The 24,077-nt window shown below is 49.2% G+C and overlaps 1 protein-coding gene across 1 annotated transcript; it reads left to right on the top strand.

The window, feature by feature from the left end:
• The first annotated feature begins 1,149 nt into the window (after positions 1–1,149).
• On the top strand, positions 1,150–21,631 carry IL17D (interleukin 17D). The gene is made up of 3 exons (XM_044984421.1): positions 1,150–1,363; positions 1,893–2,191; positions 20,603–21,631. The coding sequence occupies exons 1-3, from the start codon at positions 1,349–1,351 to the stop codon at positions 20,919–20,921; spliced, it is 633 nt and encodes a 210-aa protein (XP_044840356.1). The 5' UTR covers positions 1,150–1,348; the 3' UTR covers positions 20,922–21,631.
• Positions 21,632–24,077: the final 2,446 nt, after the last annotated feature.

The following is a 24,077-nucleotide window of genomic DNA, read 5'->3' as shown; positions in this document are numbered from 1 at the left end:
GGACATGTTCCCTATTCAAGCATTAGAATCAGGGCCGGCTCCAGACCCCAGGGCGCCAAGCGCGCACTTGGGGCGGCATTTTGCCGGGAGGGCAGCAGCCGGCTCTGGCGGACCTTCCGCAGTCATGCCTGCGGGAGGTCCACCGGAGCCACGGGACCAGTGGACCTCCCACAGGCATGACTGCGGAGGGTCCGCTGGTACCGTGGCTTTGGTGGACCTCCCGCAGGCATGACTGCGGAGGGTTCGCTGGTCCCGCGGCTCGGGTGGACCTCCCACAGGCACGCCAGCGGATGCTCCACTGGAGCCGCGGGACCCGCGTAACCTCCGCAGTCATGCCTGCACGAGGGCCCCCGGAGCCACGGGACCAGCGACCGCCAGAGCGCGCCCCGCCCTGCTTGGGGCGGCGGGATTCCTAGAGCTGCCCCTGATTAGAATTTGCAGGTTAGGGCCCAAAATATGGCGGGATCCAGCAGATCCAGGTGCCAGATCTGGGTTTTTGCAGTGCTCATGCAGCGGGATGCAGGTTTGGGAGCATCAGGGGCAACTAAGCCCGGTCTCTATTTTGACGGTACAGGGGCTTGGCTTTTGACACTGGCAACGTCTGGCAGGATCCAGGTAGATCCAGCTGTTCCCTTCTCCTGGCACGGCTCAGTGCAGCGTCCTTGGGTGCTTGCAGGGGCGGCTCTAGAAAATAGGCTGCCCCAAGCAGCGCGGTGTGCTGCGCCGCCCTTCCTCGGTCCCGCGGCGGGTCCCCTCTTCCCGCGGCTCCGGTTGAGCTCCCGCGGCAGGTCCACCGGAGCCCCGGGACGAGCGGACCTCCCGCGGGCACGGCTGCGGACGGTTCGCGGGTCCGGCGGCTCCGCTTGAGCTGCCGCAGTCATGCCTGCGGGAGGTCCAGCCGAGCCGCGGGACGAGCGCCCCCTCCGCAGTCATGCCTGCGGCAGGTCCGCTCGTCCGCGGCTCCGGTGGACCTCCCGCAGGCATGACTGCGGCAGGTCCACCGGCCCAGCCTGCCGCCCCCTAGATTTGGCCGCCCTAGGCAACAGCTTGGTTTGCTGGTGCCTAGAGCCGCCCCTGGGTGCTTGCCATATTCGGACACGGACTCATTGACCCTCCTCACCCCTCCCCCTACGCCGGGACAGGCGAGCTCGAGGCTTTGAAGATTAGCCTCTGCTGTGAGCGTCTAAAATGCTCTTGGCACCCGGGGCCCGGGGCGCTGCAGCGAGCCGCGGGGCACTTGTCCAACATTCGCTCCAGCTCCTCCACCGAGCGAGTCCGGGTCTCTAACACCCCGGCGCTGTCATCGGCGAGCTCCCGCGGCCAGGCTCGCCTGAGCGCCAGTCCCACCATGCTGCAAGGCCAGGTAAGGGCGGGGGGAGACAACGGGTCGGCTCCGTTATACGGTGCCAGGGGGAGCAGACGACCGGGCAGACGCTTGTGGTTCTCTGTCTTGCGATCACCACCACCACCACCACCCCACCCACACACCCAATCTTTTGCCAGCTGATGCCTTGGGGCTCGTTCCCGTTTGGCGCGGGCTGATTCAGAGCCAGAGTTGTGTGGGGGGGGTGGGGGGCAGTAAAAGCTGCAGCGCTACAGATCAGATGCGTTTCCAAACGCCTGGGATGAGCTGGAACCGGCAGGGGGATTTGGAGGCAGACCCCGCCTGCCCCAGCGGAGCGGAGCTGCGCTCCGGGTCGGTGCCAGGGGAGCGGAGAGCTCTGTGCGGTGGGGGCTCGGCTAGGAAAGCTCGGGGCTCTGCGGGCTGGAGCAGCGAGGCGTGCGCTGGATGCGGGGACAGAGAAGTGCCCCCAACTCCCACGAATCGCCCTGCCCCCCCCATCCCTTTGTGGGATAACAACAAAGCCTCCTTTCTCGCGGTGTTGTTATAGGGCTGGGTGCTGCTGGCAGCGCTTCTCCTCGCTGGGCTGGGTCACTCCTCATCCGAGGCCTTCAAGGTGAACAGGCGCCCCGTGCGGACTCGAACCTGCGCCGACCGGCCGGAGGAGCTGCTGGAACAGCTGTACGGGAGGCTCGCCGCGGGCATGCTCAGCGCCTTCCACCACACCTTGCAGCTGGAACCGCTGGAGAAAGACCATAACGTGAGCTGTCCGGCAGGGGGCAGAGCAGCCAGTGAGAAAAAGTACCGCCTCCCTATCAACCTGCACAGCGTCTCCCCCTGGTCTTACAGGTGACTAGAGCCCTTATTTACTTTGCTACACTGGGAAGGGTGGCACAAGCCAAGTGTGGGAATTATGGGGCCACCACTGCCATTGTCTTCTTCACCAGCTGAGTTTCTTGTCACATCAGAGCTGTTCCCCTGACACAGGGCACAACAAAGGCAGATAGGAAGGCTGGAATCAAGACAGGATGTCAGATATGCAGGTGGTCAGACTAGATGATCATAAGGGTCCCTTGTGGGCTTAAAATCTATGCCTCTGAAAACCTGAGATCCCTTAATTAACATGCATAAAGGTTTCTGTAACTGTGTGGCATGATTCTACTTTTCATGTGAGGACCTAGCTCCATTCAGACCAGCCTCCTGGAACAGAAATGTGGGGTGGAAACATGACTCGATTACCTAAAATTTCACTGAAAATAAATAAAAGAAATCCAACCCAAGGTAAAGTTAAACATTTAGGCGGCATTTGGCCTTTAGCAGAAAAAATAAACTATGAAGAAAGCAGGAGCAGAACACCAACGATGGTGGGAACCATTAATATTTTAGATGATTTCCTCAAAGAGAGATATTACTGTACACTTAAAAAAAATCTGTTACTAAATAAAGAAAAGCTACCATATACAGTTATACTCTAAATGGTGAACTTAGGCCTTGTCTACACTAGTTATGTAACTGAAGTCAATGTAACTTAGATTGACTACACCGCACTATGTCGGCGGGAGACACTCCCCTGTTGACACAGCTTCGGCCTCTCAGGAGGTGGATTACTGAAATCAACAGGAGAGCACTCTCCCATCAACTTATCGCGTCTTCACCAGACCTGCTAAATTCATGCCGCTGCATCGATTAGTGGAGAAAAACCCTCAGTATCAGCAATAACATGGGGCTTCATGCTTGACTTTCAAGATCCTCCGTACCATATCTGAAACTCAGAAATAAAAAGGTGTTTTTCCTGATTGCTGGCCCTGAAGACAGCCTGGAATCTGAAAGTTAAGCTGAAATTTAGGTCCATGTTGTCTTCTGTGCAGATTGCTCCTGTGTAGGGGTTGGTAATGCTACCTGATTCTTCCTTTTGGGGCAGCCACTCTCACTCTGACAGAAGGGATTTTCCCACTGAAACTCAGCGATTTTGAGAAATCCAGAAAAGATCAGGATGAGGAGGCAGGAACCCCTGTGCTTTCACAATGCCTTGATTTAGGTCAGAAACCCGCATGGGGTTATGGGTGATAATCCTGTTGAGTAACAAAGATATTTTACAAAAACTAGTAGTGAAAGTGTGTGTGTGGACACAGCATAACAATGAAATCCATGGATTTCATAGCAGTTAGTGTCCTTAAGCCAGACCACTGTCCTGGGATCTAAAATGCATCCAAGTGCAACATGTGCCATGTTTACAGTTATGATGTTCCAAGGAGGTACCCTCACATTCCCCACTGAAAAGGGGTTGGCTCCTCTCTCTCAGGATGCCAGGCCACACATAAGGAAGTAAAATAAAATGAGTTTTTTAAAGCATTGAAAACAAGCTATGATCCTGCCCCCTGTACTTCTCTGGGCATTGTGCCTGAAGGAGGAATGGAGGACTGGGTCCTTTATTTTCAGTCTTATAAAAGGAAATTGTGAACAATAGAGAGTTAAAAACAAACCCAAACCCAAAAGAACTTGTATTTCTCTTTAAATTTCATACATGCTCCTGTTATGATGCCCTGAGTGAAGGACAAAGTCACAGTCGGGCAGCAGGCTTGAAGATAAAAATACCACCTCATTAGGGATCTCCAATAAATATTTACTTTGTGGCATGTTCCCTGCTTGTTTTTAGCTCAAAAAATAATCTCATGTGAGATAAAAACAGTTCATTTGCTCAATGAGGCCTTTATAGACAAACTAATATATTTAGGAATATTACATTTTCTTGTAAACATTGAGGATTTTTTTTATAGCTACATAAAAATATGCACGGAAACCCCAAATATGTTGAAATGCTGAGAATAGCACATACCAATAACTTAACTAACTCGCACCCATTTGTTCTGCCATATATTGGTCCTCTCAGGATGTTGTTCTACCTGGGATAACAACAAAGCAAGGCCTCAATTCTGCCATCGTATCTGTGTGGACAGACTTCTTTGAGTTCAGTGGAGCTCAGCACCGTCTGTTCACCCAGCACCAATCACAGGAATGGGGCCAGTCTTAGGAAAAGGGGGGTCATAGAGCCATAAATCCACTGCTCTCTCCGCCAGACATCTCAGACTGTGCCAATCAGACAGCCCCAGCCTCTCTCTAGCCATTCAAGTAACCCGGCCTAGACTTTTAATATTTATTTACAGTATTGTATTCCTGTGTCACCTAGGAGCCCCAGTCAGGGGCCAGGACCCCAGTATGCTAGGCACTGTACAAAGACACTCCCTGCCCCCAAGAGTTTACAAGCTATTCTTGGTATAAGACAAGAGACTACAGCTGGATACAGTCAGACAGGGAGCACAAGGAAAAGGTGAGACAGTATTGGCTGGCTAGTGAGAGAGGCAGTGATCTCTGCATGTGATTGGCGTCACACTCTTTGTCATGGCAAAGGAGAATTTTGAAGAGGGTTTTGAAGGAAGACAAAGAGGTGGCTTTCGGGAGCTCCTCCCAACCTTGAGGGGCAGCTTGGGAGAAAGTGTTGAACAACAGAGAAGCCCCCCATGTTTTATAATAACTGTCTTTTTATTTTTAGTTTAAAATTTCAGTTGGAGCTCAGAATGAAGGCAAAAGAATGTTTGAAAGTAATACGTGATTGGAGGGGAATCCTGGGTCTGTGCTGCAAACTACTGGCCCCCTGATGCAGAGACCTAGCAGTCACCGCCTAAAAATAGATCTAGTTGGCAGGAAAATTTGCCTGATATTCAGTCTTTTATTAGATCATTACTATGATGGGGGTCCAGGAGCCGTAAGATAAACAATAAAAATGTAAAAGCAGCAAAGAGTCCTGTGGCACCTTATGGACTAACAGACGTATTGGAGCATGAGCTTTCGTGGGTGAATACCCACTTCGTCGGATGCATGAAAGCTCATGCTCCAATACATCTTAGAGTCTATAAGGTGCCACAGGACTCTTTGCTGCTTTTACAGATCCAGACTAACACGGCTACCCCTCAGATAATAAAAATGTATTATCTTATTTAAGACATGTATTCTCTTATCCTCTACTGTCTATGGTACTGTAAATTCTTAATGTCAGCCTATGATTTCATAGACGTCTGAGGCCAGAAGGGATTATTAGCTCATCTAGTCTGGCCTTCTGTGTATATCAGGCTATAGAATTTAACCCCGTAATGCCTGAATCCAGCCTGTAACTGTTTGAGCAACAGCATATCTTTTAAAAGGATATGCAGTCTCAATTTAAAGATTTCAAGCGATGGAGAATCCACCACATCCCTGGGTAAGCTGTTGCAGTGGTTAACTAGCTTCACAAGTGCCACCCTAAATATTTCCTCTCCCTCCTTGATATTTTTCATTCTTTGAGTCATTGTAGACCAGGGGCGGGCAAACTACAGCAAGCTGTTTTAAGCTGGCCCGCGAGCTGCACCAATGGCTCGACTCTGCTCCAGCACTCTGGCCAGGGTGCTGGGTTAGAGGCCAGACCATGTGGCTCCCGGAAACCAGCGTGGCCCTGCTTCAGCTCCTATGCATGCCAATGGGAGCTGCGGGGGCAGCGCCTGCGGATGGGGCAGTGTGCAGAGCCGGAGAAGGGACATGCCACTGCTTCCAGAGCCGCTTGAGGGGCCGCTCTGAGCCTGCACCCCCTGAGCCTCTCCCCATGCCCCCGCCCTGATCCCCCTCCTGCTCTCCAAACCCCTTGATCCCAGCCCAGAGCACCCTCCTGCACTCTAAACCCCTCATCTCCAGCCCTACCCCAGAGACTGCACCCCCAGCCAGAACCTACACCCCTTCCTGCACCCCCACCCCAGCCCTGATCCCCCCTCTCCAAACCCCTTGGTCCCAGCCCCGAACACCCTCCTAAACCACAAACCCCTCATCCCCAGCCCTACCCAGAGCCCGCACCCCCTCACACACACCCCTCACCACCACCACCCCCCCACCCCAGCCCGGAGCCTCCTCCAGCACTCTGAACTCCTCATTTCTGGCCCCACCCCGGAGCCCACACCCCCAGCCAGAGCCCAATTTTCTGAGCATTCAAGGCCCACCATACAATTTCTAGTCTCCAATGTGGCCCTTGGGCCAAAAAGTTTGCCCACCCCTGTTGTAGATAATGATCATCCCCACTTTAGCAGCCTCTTAGCCTAGCTTCTTTCTAACTTTCCTTGCAAGCCCTGCCCACCACCAATCTGATCATCATTTGTTGCTCTGTTCTGAATTTCCGCTAAGTTGCCAGTGTTTTTCTGGTGGCAGGGTGCCCTGAAGTGAGTGTAGCGTTCAAGGTATGATCACACTGGCGCTGCATGCAGAGGGATTGTCCCTTCCCCTACTCTATGACATGATACCACTGAACATGCAGTCTAAAAACGCTCAGATTATGCCACAAACACACTGTCATCCTGACATCTAGCAGCCTTAGTGCTCTCCAGTTTTCTCTCTGCCATTCAAGAGCTACATTATAGATTTTTTTTTCCTTTCAGGGTGCATTAGCTTAGTTTTTCCCAAACTTATGTTTCTGCTCCTGATTTTAATCTGTCTAGGATCTTTGGTATTATTTCTCTGTCTTCATTTGACATTTGCAACAGCTCCCAGTGCACCAGCATCTGCAGATTTCATTATCATTAACATCCTGTTTATACCCCCCATCATTAATAATGAAGAGGTTGTCAGTCCAGGCCTAGCGCCAAGCCCTGCAGTACCTCCCAAGGCACCTGCCCCCAGCTCAGCACACTGCCGTTTATCACTGCTCCTTATTTAATCTCTCAGTTCACATGACAGCATTCCAAGCCAAACCACCTGGGATTTGTCATATAAGAGTTCCTGAGAAAGAATCAAATGCTGCCCTGAAATCCTAGTGTCTGACACTCACCTACCACATCCCCTCATCCAAGTGTGTAATTCTATATCCATCTACACAGATATATTTTCAAAGCAATCAACTTAGGCTGTAAGGATGCATGCACGATCCATCTGCAGCCTCTTCCCTTGTCTTTGTTCTGCATTTATTACTCTTTCCTATCCTTTGGTCCTTCATTTGCTTATACAAACATCAAGACTTACATCATTTTTGGCTTGCTACCCCTCCAAAACACACGAGTTGCCATATGGATCAGACCATAGGCCCATCTGGTCCAGGATCTCGCTGCTGGCAGTACCTAACCAGTGGTGCTTCAGGGGGGAGGTTGTTGGAGAGGGGATGCATAAAGTACATCTGCCTAATATTGAAATCCCATCCTGCTGGCCAAAGATGATCAGTATACGACCTGTCGCATGAAATTTAATTACCCATATCACTGTTACTCTGCAGAGCTATGAAGAGCCAGTGAACTGAAATCACTAAATTAAAGTCAATGGGAACTGAGCGCGCTCAGGATCTCACTGGATTTGCTGAGCACTTCACAAGATGGGGCCCAGAATTATCCATGCTTTTTAAAATGCCGCCAACTGCAAGAGCTCCTGTGAACAGTGAGCCCGGCAGGTTGCCTATGCTCTGGATGGTTATATGTCTACTCAAGGGCTGCTCTTCCTTTCTAAGGATACTACATGAATATGCATTGGGGTCAACTGACATCTGCTTTTAGGAGGAGCTGGCAAGGCCTGTGCTTCTTGGTCATTGCTCAGGTTTAGCACTGCTTCAGTAACGTTGGTACTAGTGCTTGGTTTGCCACCTGCGGAGCGCTGCTTGCCCTGAACAGGAGGGGCTGCACTTACTGAAAGTAAGAGAAGCCCCATACACTAAACTTGTATCAACAGACACATGAGCAGCTTTGTTCATGTGAGCAGAGCCACTCAACACGAGTAAAGTTACACACAACTAAATGTTTGCAGGATCTGATCTTCAATCTAGGAATCGTGGTATATCTTGGTCCCCCTGACATCCAGGGCAAAACTTCCACCCAATAGTTACTTGTGGGTGCATGAGGCATTCCACTAAGGCAGGTGTATTAATCAGATTTTGTATATAAATAGTGTAATAATCATTTATAGCTGATTGGTAGGAATGTATTCAAGTCCCTCCAAAAATCCATTTCTCCCTGAGTCCCACAAGAAGTGGCTAGATACATTACACAAAAATAACCATGAAGTCCCTCTCACCTCCAGATTCCCCAGTATAGCCTCTTCTTTGTCTGTCTCTTAGGACCCAATCCTGCATCAGGATCAGCTTCTGCAGCCTCCAGGCCTGGGAGAAAGTGTCCACACTAGTGGATCCTGAAGCAGGTTTGAGGCCTTAGATGCCTTTATTTTTGTGTTCTGTACAATATCAGGCTCATTATCATTGCTAATTAAATAATCACCATCTCCTTTTTACAACATACTTCAGGTTATTACTTCAGCAGTGGGTTACGTAGTAAGATATACCCTAAGATGAATACATTAACAAACATCTCCAAAATTTCCTAAACAGGAGCTAAATGATGGGTTCCTCTTGGCCATCCTATTCCCCCGCTGAGTCCTGCTGAATAACACTTAGTACAACAAAATATTTAAGGTTGGAGTCAGATGGAATTTTGCTACAGCAGCACCAATTGTGATTTGATCTCCTCTTGGCGTCTTCTGCTTCCCGCTTTCCATACAGAGAAGGTGATGAATATCCTTTACTTTTTAACACCCTCTTCTTCATACACTTATTATAATCTAATGTTTAGTCATCTCTCTCCCAAGTGATAATGGGTTTTGTTAGTGTGTTTGTTTTGTTTTTTACAAATGATTTTTCTCTCTAGAAAAATGCCAGTTTTAGTGCTCACGTATTTAAAATTCTAGTAAAGAATTACAGGAAGAAATCCATCTTCATCTTTGCTAACTCAGGTTCAGGCTGGCTTAAAAAAATGCAGTACTTAAAAAAAATTATACAAGGGAAGGGATTTTTCTTGAGAGTAAACTTCCATTGACTTTTTCAAGCACCATATCCAGGACATTTTACAGAGTTCAGCATTATCATATGATACAGTGAAATAGCACAGAGGTGCAGCAGAACACAAATCTGCTATTAATCAGATCCTTACTTTAATGCATCTGTTTAATGATCAGCTAGACCTTATCAGAGTTCTAGAATGCAGAGCATCCTGCCATTACTGAACATTCTGAACAATTTACAGGATGGAGATTTCAATGGTGCTAGTTTTGTTATGGAGAGGTACCTACTTCTCTACTGGAGGTGTTGCTAGGGTTCTTTAGTTAATTCACTTTACACTTAATTTGTTTTACATATATATATTGGGCAATTGACTGCTGGTGTGAATGGACACACTGACACTGACTTTGCAATTCAGCGGGGTTGCAGGTGCTCATCCCAGCACTGAATCTGACCGAGTGCATGTAAAGCGCTCGGAAATTGTAAAGTGCAATATAAGTGATAAAGTATGATTATGAAGATCACCTACAGGCACAGCACTATAGGACAACCAAATCTTTAGACAAGTCAATGCTTTGCAAGTGTTGCCGCTTCTGACAAAGTGGCCTTTCAAAGTTTGGACTCCTACTAAGCAAACAGAAGGAAGTTTGCTTTTCATTGGGAGCTCTCAAAGCACTCAACAGGGTCACAAGAAAGAGCAAAGCCAAAAACTAGTCACATTTCACCAGCCGCTTCAGTTCAGTAGTGAATTTAACTTTACTTAGAACAAACATTAAACACAGCATCTGTGTACAGCTGACTGCCAGGAGATCATTTTGGTATGTTTGGACTGCTGTCTAAAGGCCAGTTAGCATTGACCACCAATAACACAGTGATTACATGGTCACATCTTTAGTCACATGTGGGAAAGCGTTCATGCAAAATTAGAGCATGCCCCAACCTATTCAGTACTGATACTTCTTATAAACAAATAAAACATTTTTAGTCCTTTTCTAGGGAAAGAAACAAGTATGTTATGAATTGCAATCCTACATTCCTACGTGAACATTCAGGTTCTACACGTGAATACAGGAACAGGTGTGCAGTGGCACAGATTGTATGAAGGGAAGACATTAAAGCTGACAGACTTTTCATGACAGCAGCCCTGGTCATCTCTGAGCAATTCAAACCAAAGGAGGCAAAGCACAGAAAGACAATGAGGCTTTAGAGTAAAGGTTTCCTATTAAGATTTGGGCTGAAGCCTCAAAAGCTTGGATCCAGATTCAAAGTTCAGGGACATCTGGGTCCAGAGTTTAGCTTCAGCCTATTTTATGGAGAGAAACCAGCTGTGAAGTTCTGGTCTGGCTCCAAAACCTTTCCAGAATTTGGATCCAGGCTTTGGCTCAGAATCAGCTCAGATTTCTTCCATTCCTTTTATTACTATGGAGCTAAGGTAGCAACCCCACAGTTCAGATTGTAAAACACTTTCCATACAACACCCATTTTGATCCAATCTATCTTTCCCAAGTGCCCTTCCCCCACACCATGAAATTGAGAGTATATACCCCTCTGCTTAGAGGATATTTTGGCGGAAAGTTCAGGGTGGATCAGTGAAGGTAAAAAACAACTAAAAACACATATCTTTGCATGGGGCAAGAAGCCTCTATTAGGCAGTGAAGAAGTGGGGAGGAGGGATAGCTCAGTGGTTTGAGCATTGGCCTGCTAAATCCAGGGTTGTGAGCTCAATCCTTGAGGGAACTAGTTGGGGTTGGTCCTGCTTTGAGCAAGGGGTTGGACTAGATGATCTCCTGAGGTCCCTTCCAACCCTGATATTCTATGAAGTGCTTTCATAGGGTCCAATAACAGCCTAAATCAAGTGGCAGAGAAATTACTGGTCACAGCTCAAGGTGAGGGTTTTACATATATCAATGTAAGAGATGACAATTATTCATCATCCCCATTTTGCTGGCCCCAAATCTTTTTATTTCATGGTGATCTGACTTGTGGTAATCTTGAAACACACAGATATTACCCAGAGAAAGAGAGCAGGCATAGTGGAGAAAGAGGAAGGTTGCAAAAGGCCTGTAACATTGTTGACATTTGAGTTTAAAAGAATTTATGTTCTGTGGGAAAAGCCAACACTTAAGAGACAACAACATACCATAAGGTATAACCCAAACTATGCATCGATTGCCAAAATTTACCTTATTATGGGGCTGGTGAAATCAGTTGTGTTTCTGACTGAGGGGGATCCCTACAGTCTACCCACAACAGCATGCTCCTTAAAATAAAGATACACCAACAGGCTGGGGCTTTTATATCTGGGAAGTGGGTGTGACCCTTGACCCTATGTCTGTGGCATTCTGGGAAATGTAGTTCAGGAAACCAATGTGAAGTCCAGCATGTCATCCATTCTATGCATCCGAAGAAGTGAGCTGTAGCTCACGAAAGCTCATGCTTAAATAAATTTGTTAGTCTTTAAGGTGCCACAAGTACTCCTGTTTTTTTTGAGCTTACAACTAGTTAATTTAGCGAATGTAAGGAGGTAATGAGTTACCTGATTAGTTTGCATCACACATGAGTAAATGTCTTCATTCTTTTCAATGAAGAGGGAAATTTTAACTCTCTTATAGGAACACAGGAGTTGCCAGACTGGATCAGATTTGTGGTCCATCTAGTTTTGCACCCTGTCTCCAAGAGTGGCCAGCACCTGGTATTTCAGACAAAGGGACAAGAACCCCAGAGTAAGCAGGTGTAAGGTAACCTGCCCTCCATGAAGGTCTAATCATGATCCCTTTTAGTTAGAGATTGGCTTAAATACTGAAGCATGAGATTTTACCTCCCTTCCAATATTCTATTTTTACCATTAACTATTATAACTGGATATTCTTATTATCTGAATAAACATCCTACCCGTTTTTGACTCTTCCTACGTTCTTATTCATAGATTCATAAATTCCAAGGCCAGAAGGGACCATTGTGATTATCTAGTCTGACCTTCTGTATAATACAGGTCATAGAACTTCCCAAAATGATTCTTAGCTCAAATCTTTTAGAAAACATCCAATCTTGATTTAAAAATTGTAGGTAAAAATCCACCATGACCCTTGGTAAATTGTTCCAATGATTAATTACTCTCATAGTTGAAAATGTGTGCCTTATTTCCAGTCTGAACTGGGCTAGCTTCAACTTCCAGCCACTGGATTGTGTTAAAGCTTTCTCTGCTAGATTGAAGAGCCCATCATCACATATTTGTTCCCCCTGTAGATACTTACAGACTAATCACGTTATGCCTTCACCTTTTCTTTGTGATTGGGTATGTCTACACTGCCAAAGTTACAGCACCAGCAGTTACAGCGCCGCTCAGAGAGAGCTGAAGGGGAAACCACTGTTGTGTGTCAGCTGCCTGCACAATAGCATTTTCACACTTGTGGCACTTGCAACAGTATTTGGAGCAGTGCACTCTGGGCAGCTATCCCACAGTGCACCTCTTTCTCTTTTTCGCTTCTGCTAAGAATTGTAGAAAGGTGGAGGGGGGTCGCGTGATGCATTGCTTCGCATCTCAGCAATCCTTGTGCGTCCGTCAGCATTTGGCGCCATCTTTCAATGGTTTGTGTACTGCGCGCTCTGCCTCTTCGGTCTGCAGAAATGGATCCCGCACTATTGACCAATATGCTGCTCACTCTGACTAACACGTCACAAGTGGCAGTGGAGTTGGTCCTTAAACTACGAAGGCAAGAGGAGTGTGACATTGATCTCTCCACGTGTAGTAGTTACAACACGAGACTGCTTGTGGCGTTCACAGAGGTGCTGACCACAGTGGAACGCCGCTTTTGGGCTCAGGAAACAAGCACTGAGTGGTGGGATCACATCATCATGCACGTCTGGGATGACGAGCAGTGGCTGCAGAACTTTCGGATGAGGAAAGCCACATTCATAGGACTGTCTGATGAGCTCACCCCCAGCCCTGCGGCGCAAGGACACGAAAATGAGAGCTTCCCTGTCACTGGAGAATCGCGTGGCAATTGCACTGTGGAAGCTGGCTACTCCAGACTGCTACCGATCGGTCACTAACCAGTTTGGAGTGGGAAAGTCTACCCGCTGGACTTGTGTTGATGGAAGTGTGCAGGGCCATTAATCGCATCCTGCTCCAGAAGACCGTGACTCTGGGCAACATGTGTGACATTGTGGATGGCTTTCACAAATGGGCTTCCCTAACTGCAGAGGGGCAGTAGATGGCACGCATATTCCAATTCTGGCACCAGACCACCTAGCCACCGAGTACATTAATCAGAAGGGATATTTCTCAATGGTTCTCCAAGTACTTGTGGATCACCGTGAGTGTTTCACAGACATTAACGCAGGGTGGTCTGGAAAGGTGCATGATGCATGAATCTTTCGGAACACTGGCCTATAAGCTGCAAGCAGGGATTTTATTCCCGGACCAGAAGATCACTGTAGGAGAAGTCGACATGCCCATTGTGATCCTGGGAAACCCTGCCTACCCCTTAATGCCGTGGGTTATGAAGCCATACATGGGGCACCTTGACAGCAGCAAGGCACGGTTCAACAACAGCCTGAGCAAGTGGAGAATGACTGTTGAGTGTGTGTTTGGCTGTTTAAAGGCCCGCCGGTGCTGCCTGTATGGAAGGCTGGACCTGGCCAATGACAATATTCCTATGCTTATAGCCGTGTGCTGTATGCTCCATAATAGTTGTGAAGGGAAAGGTGAAAGCTTCACTCAGGGCTGGACCACAGAGGCTCAGGACCTGAAGGCTGAGTTTGAACAGCCAGAGACCAGGGCTATTAGAGGGGCACAGCACAGGGCCATAAGGATCAGGGATGCCTTGAGGCAGAATTTGAAGCTGAAAGACACTAACAGCGTATGTTTGTAATGCTAGGAGGCGATTGTGATTAGTGCAGATGATGCACTATGAATGTTTAAGAAAATTGCCTGTTGCTTTGCAAGGCTCTGTTTGCTTTCAATTAAGAGAATAAAGATTGCTTTCAAACCAAAACAATTATTTTATTAAAAACCAACAACCAGAGGAAAGAGACAAACAAAAAAACACATCAGCACTGAGGAAAAGGGAGGGTCTCAGGAAGAGGTGGGGTCCAGGGACAGTTAAAGATTTGTGTATGTCCAGGTATCATATCCAACCTTCTCCTTTGGAGTACAGTGCAGCAGGTACTGTACTTCAGCAGGGCTAAATTGCAGAGGGATGGATGTTGAGTGCAGTGGGTACCGGGAGTCCGCAGGGCTGGACTGTGATGGGGGAGGAGTGGAATGCAGCGGGTACAGACTGGAGCCAGGAGGTTGATATGTGTGTTGGTGGTGTCTGGAGGGCGCATGGAAAAGAGTTTTGCAACACCGGCTGGGAGGGGAAGGCAGGCGTGGAGCTGCTCGGTTTGCAGTGCTAGAATCTCCTGGAGCGTGTCCACTTGGCGCTCCATAACATTTAAGAGCCACTCCGTGGCTGCATTCTGGCACACCGCATTCTCCTTTTGGTCCCTCTTCTCGCTGTCCTACCACTCCTTCAATTCTTGTTTTTCGGCCGCGGAATGCATCATGACATCACGAAGAAAGTCCTCTTTAGTTCTTCATGGCCACTTTCTAATTCTGCTCAGCCATTCAGCTGGAGATAACAAAGAGAGGCTGGGCTCCCACGGTCATATCTGTGAAGCCAAAAATGCAACATTTTGCAGGAGCAGTATTGTTTGCAACACAGAGACCATTGATTAGGTGATTTAATACATTGTTACTAACTGGCTGGCCCCAGGCAAGCACACATGAGCCACAAGCCCCCCAAAATGGTGAGTAACTGCAGGTGAAATCAGTGTTCCAGGACTGTACTGTACACTGGGCATGTGGCTCTTGGGTAGAGCTAGCACTGTAGGGGGGTGGGGCTTATAATCATTTATTTCCCCACATTTTCCACAGGCTGTATTCATTATGGAAGCTATCTCACTGCTGAGAGTGAGCAGGGAATCAAGGGAGTATCTTCTTCAAGACTGTGGCTTCTGCCCTGGACCTTATGCGACTTGCCTGTGCGCAGCAATAGTTGCCTCACCTCCCCCAACCCCACCCCCGTGACGGCAGAGTGGTGTGGGAAGGTTATCCTGAATGGGGCAAGAAACAAAGCAGCTCTGCCAAAGAACCTGCAGCAGCGCATTGCCCAGTATCTCCATGAGAGTTTCATGGAGATCTCAGATTCCCGCGAACTGAGAGAGTCAATCAACGCTCAGACTAGGCATGTGGTTGTACGCGCATCATTCAGACACAAGCCTGCTTTCTGCAACCCTCCTGCCCACAACAACTCGCTTCAGCAATTCCCAAAATCAAAGCAACTTACCAGGAGCCTCCTCTGCTATTTGCGCTTCGCCAAGCTCTGACAGCTGTGACTGGCTAGCCTCCCCCAGGATAGAGAAGAGCTCCTGGCTGCATGCATCTCTGACCTCCGAGTCTTCCTCTGCCTCTGGGTCCCCCTCCCACTCCACATCCTCATCCAAGATTTCCTCCTCCTGGCTTGGTCCACTCTCAACTGACACATGAGCCACAGAAGTAGCTACAATGGCCTTCACATTTGAGGTGGGGTTGCCACTGAGTATCGCATCCAGCTCTTTGTAGAACCGGCAGCTCGTGAACGCAGCACAGGAGCGGTGGTTTCCTCCTGTGCCTTGTGGTAGGCGTTCCGCAGCTCCTTCACTTTGACCCTGCATTGCAGTGTGTCCCGGTCATGACCCCTTTCTGTCATACATCATGAAATCTGACCATAGCTCTCATAATTCCTACGACTAGAGTGCAGCTGGAACTGGGCAGCCTCCTCTCCCCAAATGCTGATGAGGTCCAGCACCTCGGAATTGCGCCAAGTGGGAGATTGCCTGGTGCATGGAGCAGGCATGGTCATCTAGAAAGATGCGCTGAGACCACTGCACACATTAGCAAGAAAACAGGAAGGGGACTGTAGCGGGGCGGTTACCCTGGTCCAGCCCCAAAGGGGTTAAAACAGCCCTGGGAAAGGGCTGCTTCCGAGATCCAATAGGGTAGGCTGATTGGGGGAAGCAGCCACAGCTGGGGCCATGCCCCAGTCAGGCCACAGCTGGCCCTCAAAAAGGGCTGTGAGCCAGAGGCTGAAAAAAGAGTCTCTCTCTCTCGCTGGAGAGAGCAGGACTGGGCTGCCTGGGAGAAAAGGGCACCTGGAGTGGAGCAGGGCTGGGGGAAGGCCAGAGGAGCTGGGGAGCTCCAGCCTGGCAACTCCCCAGGCTGAGGCCTTGCTGAAGGCCCAAAGCAGGTACTGGGGTTGCAGAGGTGCAGCCCAGCGTAGGCAAAGGCAGCACGTCCAACCCCCCCCCACCACCACCACTGATGATGAGTGGTTTATAGACTGCAGTCTGCCTCAGTGAGTGGGGGCTAAATGGAGACTCGCAGTAGCCCCTGAGACAAGGTGGGATAGAGGGTTGGGGGTTCCCCTGGGAGAGGAGGCCCAGAGACTGCGGGGGTACTGCAGAGGGCAGAACCCCGAGGGAAGGGGCACTGAGGTCCGGGAGAGACACAGGGGCCAGCAGCAAGCGGGACATCGGCCAGCAGATGGCACTCCAGAGCTGGAGAGCTAATTCCCAGGACGACCAGCAGGAGGCGCCGAACTGGTGAGTCTTCACATTGCTACAGGGACTTTCAAAATTCCCAAGGAATTTAAAGGGCGGGGCTCACAGTTGGTCACCCGAGGGCAGGGCAGTAGAGTCCAAGAGACCAATGACCAGAGAGGCAAGAACAGGCATTGTGGGACACCTCCCGGAGGCCAATCACAGTGGGTATCTTCACTGGCACCGCAGCACTGTAGCCCCGGTGCAGAAAGCTGTACGCCTCTCGTCGGGGTGGATTGTTACAATGCTGTAACTGCAGTTTCTGCACATTCAGTGGCTGGCAGTGTGTACACCTCAGGCGTTACACCACAGAAAGCTGCTTTACTGCACAGAAACTTGCCAGTGTAGACAAGGTCTAAGGCAGGGGTAGGCAACCTATGGCACAGGTGCCGAAGGCAGCATGCGAGCTGGTTTTCAGTGGCACTTGCATTGCCCAGGTCCTGGCCAAAATGTAGAGTTCAGGGGGGGCTCTCCATTTTAATTTAATTTTAAATGAAGCTTCTTAAACATTTAAAAAACCTTATTTACAACTATAATTTAGTTATATATTATAGACATAGAAAGAGACCTTCTAAAAACATTAAAATGTATTACTGGCACGCGAAACCTTAAATTAGAGTGAATAAATGAAGACTAGGCACAGCACTTCTGAAAGGTTGCCGACCCCTGGTCTAAGGCATGTTTTCTAATCCTCTAATCATTCTTGTGGCTCTTCTCTGAACCCTCTCCAATTTATCAACGTCCTTCTTGAATGATGGGCACCAAAACTGGAGATAGTATTTCAGCAGCAGTTGGACCAGTGCCAAATATAGACATAAAATAATCTCCCTCTTCTTAATCAAGATTCCCCTGTTCATGCATCCCAGGGTCAAATTAGCTCTTTTGGCCACAGTGTAACACTGGGAGCTCATGTACAGCTGATTATCCACCATGACCCTCAAGTCTTTTTCAGAGTCACAAGTCAGACCTATGAGGAAAGATTGGAAAAACTGGGTTTTTGTGTAGTCTGGAGAAGAGAAGACTGAGCGGGGGACATGATAACAGTTTTCAAGTACATAAAAGGTTGTTACAAGGAGGAGGGAGAAAAATTGTTCTTAACCTGAGGATAGGACAAGAAGCAATGGGCTTAAATTGCAGCAAGGGCAGTTTAGGTTGGACAGTAGGAAAAAAATTCCTAACTGTCAGGGTGGTTAAGCACTGGAATAAGTTGCCTAGGGAGCAAGGCCGGCTCCAGACACCAGCGTAGGAAGCAGGTGCTTGGGGCAGCCAATTCAAAGGGGAGGCACTCCGTCCGGTATCAGGCGGCACGTTCAAGTCTTCGGCAGCAATTCGACGATGGGTCCTTCATTCCCTCTCTTCCTCCTTGAGCTGCCGCCGAATTGCTGCTGAAGAGGAAGCGAGGGAGGCCCTACTGCCGAAGAAGCGGCGCAATTTAGCTGCCGCCGAAGTGCTGCCGCTCTTCATCTTCTTTTTTTTTTTCTTTTTTTTTTTGCCGTTTGGGGCAGCAGAAAAGCTGGAGCCGGCCCTGCTAGGGAGGTTGTGGAATCTCCATCGATGGGGATTTTTAAGAGCAGGCTAGACAAACACCTGTCAGGGATGGTCTAGATAATACTTAGTCCTACCATGAGGCAGGGGCTGGACTAGATGACCTCTCGAGGTCCCGTCCAATTCTATGATTTTGTGATTTCCCCCATCCTGTAATCATTGCCTACCTTCTTTATTGCTAGAGGGATACATTCACACTTAGCTATATTAGAACACATCTCGTTTCCTTGCCCCCAGTTTACCAAGCAATCCAGATGGCTCTGAATCAGTGACTTGTCCTCTTCATTATTTATCACTCTCCCAATTTTTGTGTCACCTGCAAACTTTATTAGTGATGATTTTTTTGTTTTCTTGGTCTTAATAACATCCTGTAACAATGAGTTCCACAGTCTAATTCTGCATATTCATTTTCCTTTTAGATGAGGGATGAGTAAGGACCTCTGATAAAACAGTCTAAGCCAACTCAGCAGAGATCAGGTCCTAACTGAGATGAAGAGGGAACAGGGCAAGCACAGAGTCTGACTAGGAGTTCTGGGCTATGGACTTTTCTTATAGTTTAAGTAGTCAGTTCTCCCTGAATCTACAGCTAACCCATCATTGCATGGCTGATTTCTTGTAGGTGGCAGAGCAGAAGTGGCTCTTGAGGAAGGATTTGGAGGTGAGGGTAGTTGGCCTGTGGATTAATCTTTATTTACAAGCTGCCCTCAATCTAACTAACTGAATTTTTTCCTCAGAAAAATTATTCTATGAAAATAATACACAACTGCTACCTCATACAATAGCAGGAGAGGGCAAAAAATAAAACTGGTTTTGCAGTTCACCTCTAAGTGGGTAGTTGGGACTAGAGTCACATAAGGACTTAGGCAACTGCCTATTTAGATGCCACTGGCATTCACAAAATGCCTGCTCAGCTGCCAGGTAACGCTGAAGGTACCTAAATCTCCATAATCATCCAACTTTCCACCAGTGGGCAAATCTGCCTAATTCCTGACACTGCCCCAGAGCTAACAAGCTGCTCCATGCCCTGTCCTCATGTCTAAGCCCTGCAGGACTGTCATGCCCCTTCCTATCACACTAGCAGGGCCTGCTGCAGCAGGTGTGCTCAGAGCACACCTAACTCACACATTCCCCAGCCAAGGGGTAGCAGCTTGGGAATTTCTGTGGCTGGCTGGCAGGCACATGCCATAAGCTACCCAAGAGCCTGGGATCTCCACTCTGCCTGATTTGGAGCAGGGACTTGACCCCAAGTCTTCCACATCCCTGAAGCAGGGGCAGCTCTAGCAATTTAGCCGTCCCAAGCACGGCGGCACGCCGCAGGGGGCGTGCTGGCGGTCGCCGGTCCCGCGGCTCCGGTGGACCTCCTGCAGACGTGCCTACGGAGGGTCCGCTGGTCCCGCGGCTCCGGTGGAGCATCCGCAGGCATGCCTGCGGGAGGTACACCGGAGCCGCCTGCCGCCCTCCCGGCGACAGGCAGAGCGCCCCCCGCGGCATGCAGCCCCAAGCACGCGCTTGGCGCGCTGGGGTCTGGAGCTAGCCCTGCCCTGGAGAGTGCCCTAGTCACCAAGCTATTGGGCAGTCTAGGGTGCAGCTTTCGCAGTCTCTCCTATTGAAGCTGTTCCCTTTGTATAACTACCGGGAACAGCTTCATCAGGCACTAGTGAGAGCTAGCATCCCAGAATGCCCCATAGCCGAGTGGTTTGGTCACTCCCCTCCCCTGCAGGAGACCTGGGTTCAAATACCTGCCCCAGCTCAGGCAGAGCAGCAGGCCCCTCACAGCCCAGGTGAGAACCCTAAGCACTGGGGGAGACTCACTAATTGGTTATGGAAAACAGCTGACCTGGCTAAGGTGCCTAACTCCGGGGGAGGGTTGAGCAGTAATAAAGGATCTTTCTACCGCAAAGCTGTGGCTGCAGAAAACCCCCGTGAAAGACAGCCTGAAGCTTTTAGAGTCTCCTGTTAGTGGCCCCCTTACTTTTCTGCTGAGTTCAAGATTCAAAACAGTTCTGTGTCCGACTGTCTCGAGCTGACAGTTTTAGAAACTAAGGTAAGTCAGATCTCTGTGTCCCAGACCCTGATCAGGTCAGTAAGCTGCCCAGCACTTCTTTCCACTTTACAGCTGAGCAGCATGACAGCAATAGCTACAGCTATTCTGCCTGGCAAAACCCCCAACACATTGTATAATGTAATTTGAAGTCAACATTTGTTATGTTTTCCAGATGGCTTACATAAAAGCATGAAATGAATATTTATTATTTACTTCCATGCAGAATTTCCTACGATCCCACAAGGTATCCCAAATACATTCCTGAAGCGTACTGTCTGTGCAAGGGCTGTCTCACTGGGATTTACGGCGAGGAGAATTTCCACTTCCGCAGCACCCCAGTGTATATGCCAACCGTCATCTTGCGCCGCACTTCAGCTTGTGCTGGAGGTCGCTACGTGTACACAGAGGATTACGTCACTATCCCTGTGGGGTGCACTTGTGTACCGGAGCAGGAAAAAGAGGCAGACAGTGTCAATTCCAGCATAGATAAGCAAGAAATGAAGTTGTTGGTAAACCAGAACGACAAGCCAGCATCTGAATGAGAAGTATTCAAGGAACCCTGTGTACAACATTGGCTTCAAGTTAATATTTCACTGATTCAGGAGATTATATAGCAATTGGGGGAAAATAATTTTGTCTTTCTAACTACGACTGTTGCAGTTATAATGGGGGGGCTGTGTTCAGTAGATCGTTACTCAGCCATGGCAGACAAGACACATCAAGTAAGAAGGATCTTTTCAAAGTTCAGGTTCTTTAAGTTTGTATTGTTTAGAGTTAAACACAATTTTATTCTATCCTTGCTTATTTTGGATGAATTTTTAGAAGGGGCTATAACCGTGTAACATGCCAGCTACTTTCATAACCAACTACTGGTTGCAATTACTTTACAATAATTTTATATTCTGCCTTTTGGTAATTCTATGTAAAAGTCATTTAACTACGGCACATATCCCATGTTAGCAGTAGAAAGGAAGCCAGTAATTCTGATTGCTGGAGTCCTCCTGTTACATTGCAGACTGTAAAACTCCAAGTGATGTTCTTGGCTGCTACAACCATAGCTATTTAGAGTCTACAAAATGGGAAACCTTTGCCATCCAGTATTTTTCAACTGTGCTGAATTGCTAAAGTCATTTATATAATAAATAAATAAAAGGAGACACTCATACGAACATAAGAATGGCCATACCATACTGGGTCAGACCAAAGGTCCATCTAGCCCAGTTTCCTGTCTTCTGACAGTAGCCAATGCCTGGTGCCCCAGAGGGAATGAACAGAGCAGGTAATCATCAAGTGATTCACCCCGTCGCTCATTCCCAGCTTCTGGCAAACAGAGGCGAGGGGCACCATTGCTGGAGCTATCCTCCATGAACTTATCTAGTTCTTTTTTGAACCGTGTTTTAATAAACTGAGTTAATAAACTCTCTTTATTATTGCTAAATTCTCCACACTGCTACGAGTACAAAACCTGTTGATAAAACGTTGACTAGAATGTTACAAAACTGTAGTATTAATTTTTCTGATATGGTTTAAATCTTTCTAGTAATAAAAAGACACAAATATAATAAAGAGACGGACTCTGGAACACAAGTATTCTACATTATACCCTATTCCTTGTCAACCTCTGAATTGTTAGTTATGACAGCTGTATCTTGTAACATTGCAAGCCTTCTCATGTTGACAATAAATCCCACTGAGGGAAAGTCAAAAGTAAAGAGAACTAATGAAATTCAGGTATTTGTACAATGTGTGATATTGTCTTTCCTGTTGTAACCGGTCGCACTCACCCCCGCGGCGCCTCCTGCTGGTGACTCCGGGAATTAGCTCTGTTCCAGCGTTCGGAGCGCCCTCTGCAGGCTGGTGATCCACCTGTCTTCTGGCCCCCGTGTCCCTCCCTGGACTCGGTGCCCTTTTACATGGGGTGCTGCCCCCTGGCAGTAACCCCTTTCTCTTAGGGTCCCCCCTCCTTAGGAAACCCTCACCCTCTATCCCCACCTTGCCTCAGTATTGGCTACTGACAGTCATTGTCTAGCCCCACACTCTGGGGCAGACTGCAGTATCAGCCTATTCATCACAGGCAAAGGGGTTTGGACCTGCTGCCTTGGCCTACCCCTAGGTTGCCCTCTGCAACCCCCAGTACCTTTGGCCCACTGCTAGGCCGCAGCCTGGGGCTTTCTAGGCTGGAGCTCCCCGGCTCCTCAGCCTTCCCCAGCCCTGCTGCACTCAGGTATCTAGTCTCGAGCCCTAAGCAGCCAGGCCCATCCCTCTCTATAGCCAGAGAGAGACTCTCTGGGCTCCTGGCTTCCCTGCCTTTTATAAGGCCCTGTTGCTCTGTTTGGGGCGTGGCCTCAGCTGCAGCCACTTCCCCAATCAGCCCAGCCTAAAGGCTGTCTTCTCAAGCTCTGCCAGGCCACTTTTAAACCCCTTCAGGGAAGGAGCAGGGTCCACCCTGCTACACACCCCCCACCTCAAGAACCCCTCCACCGGGGGGCAGGTGGGGTGCTCTACCAGCCCAGCTTTCTCCTCAGCTGGGTCCGCAGAGAATCTCTTTCTGTTCGCAGGCTCTCCAGCACTTGGAGCAGCCTGCTTGCTTCCTCAATTGTTTGGGTCCCCACCGTAGACCTCTCTGGTCCTATGTGGATTCCCACATCAGTTTGGGTTCCCACATCGGCCCTCCTGGCCCTTGTGTGGGTTCCCTGATTTAGGTGGGGCCTCTCTGCCCCAGCCCCCTTCTCTCTGGGGGCCTCAGTCTGGACTACCCCTTCCTGGCGGCTAGTCCCAGACCGAGCCTTAGCTTCTGACACTCCCCCTCTCTGCCTCAGGGGGCAATGTCCCTTGATGTGGCCCTTGGTGTGGCAGTGGAAGCACCCTTGGCGCCTTCCTCCTGCCACGGCCCCAGTCCTGCTTGTTTGGGCCTTAGCCCTTCCTTCTGGGCTGGCCTGGGCCTTGGGAGCTCCATGAGGGCACTCCCTCTTCAGGTGTCCCTCCTCCCCACAAGCCCAACAAGTTTGGAGGCCCCCTGTTAACTTCACAGGGGGCACTCGAGTCTTATCTGGGTGAGGCCTCTCTGCCCCAACCCAGTAGGGGCACACCCTTCTCAGGTGTCCCCGTCGCCCACAGGCGAAACAGTCTTTAGGCCCTGGCACTGGCCTCCAGCCCAAGGTGCCTGGCCCTAGTTGAGGTCCATGTGCCCGCCCCCGCAGCAGCTGAAGCAGCCATGCTTGCTGCTCGGCAAGCCGGGCCACACAGGCTCTCCAGTAATAGTCTCTTTTCATTTTCTTCTCCACCATTTTAGTTCAGTCTCCAGTCTCTACTCCAGGCAATAGTCCTCAGTCCTTCCTTGGCCCTTTGTATCAGGGGCGGACCGCTATGCCCGCATTCTCCACCACGTGTAGACGGGTCGGACTCACCCCTGCGGCGCCTCCTGCTGGTGACTCCGGGAATTAGCTCTGTTCCAGCGTTCGGAGCGCCCTCTGCAGGCTGGTGATCCACCTGTCTTCTGGCCCCCGTGTCCCTCCCTGGACCCGGTGCCCTTTTACATGGGGTGCTGCCCCCTGGCAGTAACCCCTTTCTCTTAGGGTCCCCCCTCCTTAGGAAACCCTCACCCTCTATCCCCACCTTGCCTCAGTATTGGCTACTGACAGTCATTGTCTAGTCCCACACTCTGGGGCAGACTGCAGTATCAGCCTATTCATCACAGG

The sequence above is a fragment of the Mauremys mutica genome, chromosome 1 (assembly GCF_020497125.1).
Source record: "Mauremys mutica isolate MM-2020 ecotype Southern chromosome 1, ASM2049712v1, whole genome shotgun sequence".
In the NCBI taxonomy this organism is placed as follows: domain Eukaryota; kingdom Metazoa; phylum Chordata; order Testudines; family Geoemydidae; genus Mauremys; species Mauremys mutica.
The sequence above is the reverse complement of the archived record's forward strand: the minus strand, read 5'-3'. Positions and strand labels throughout refer to the sequence as shown.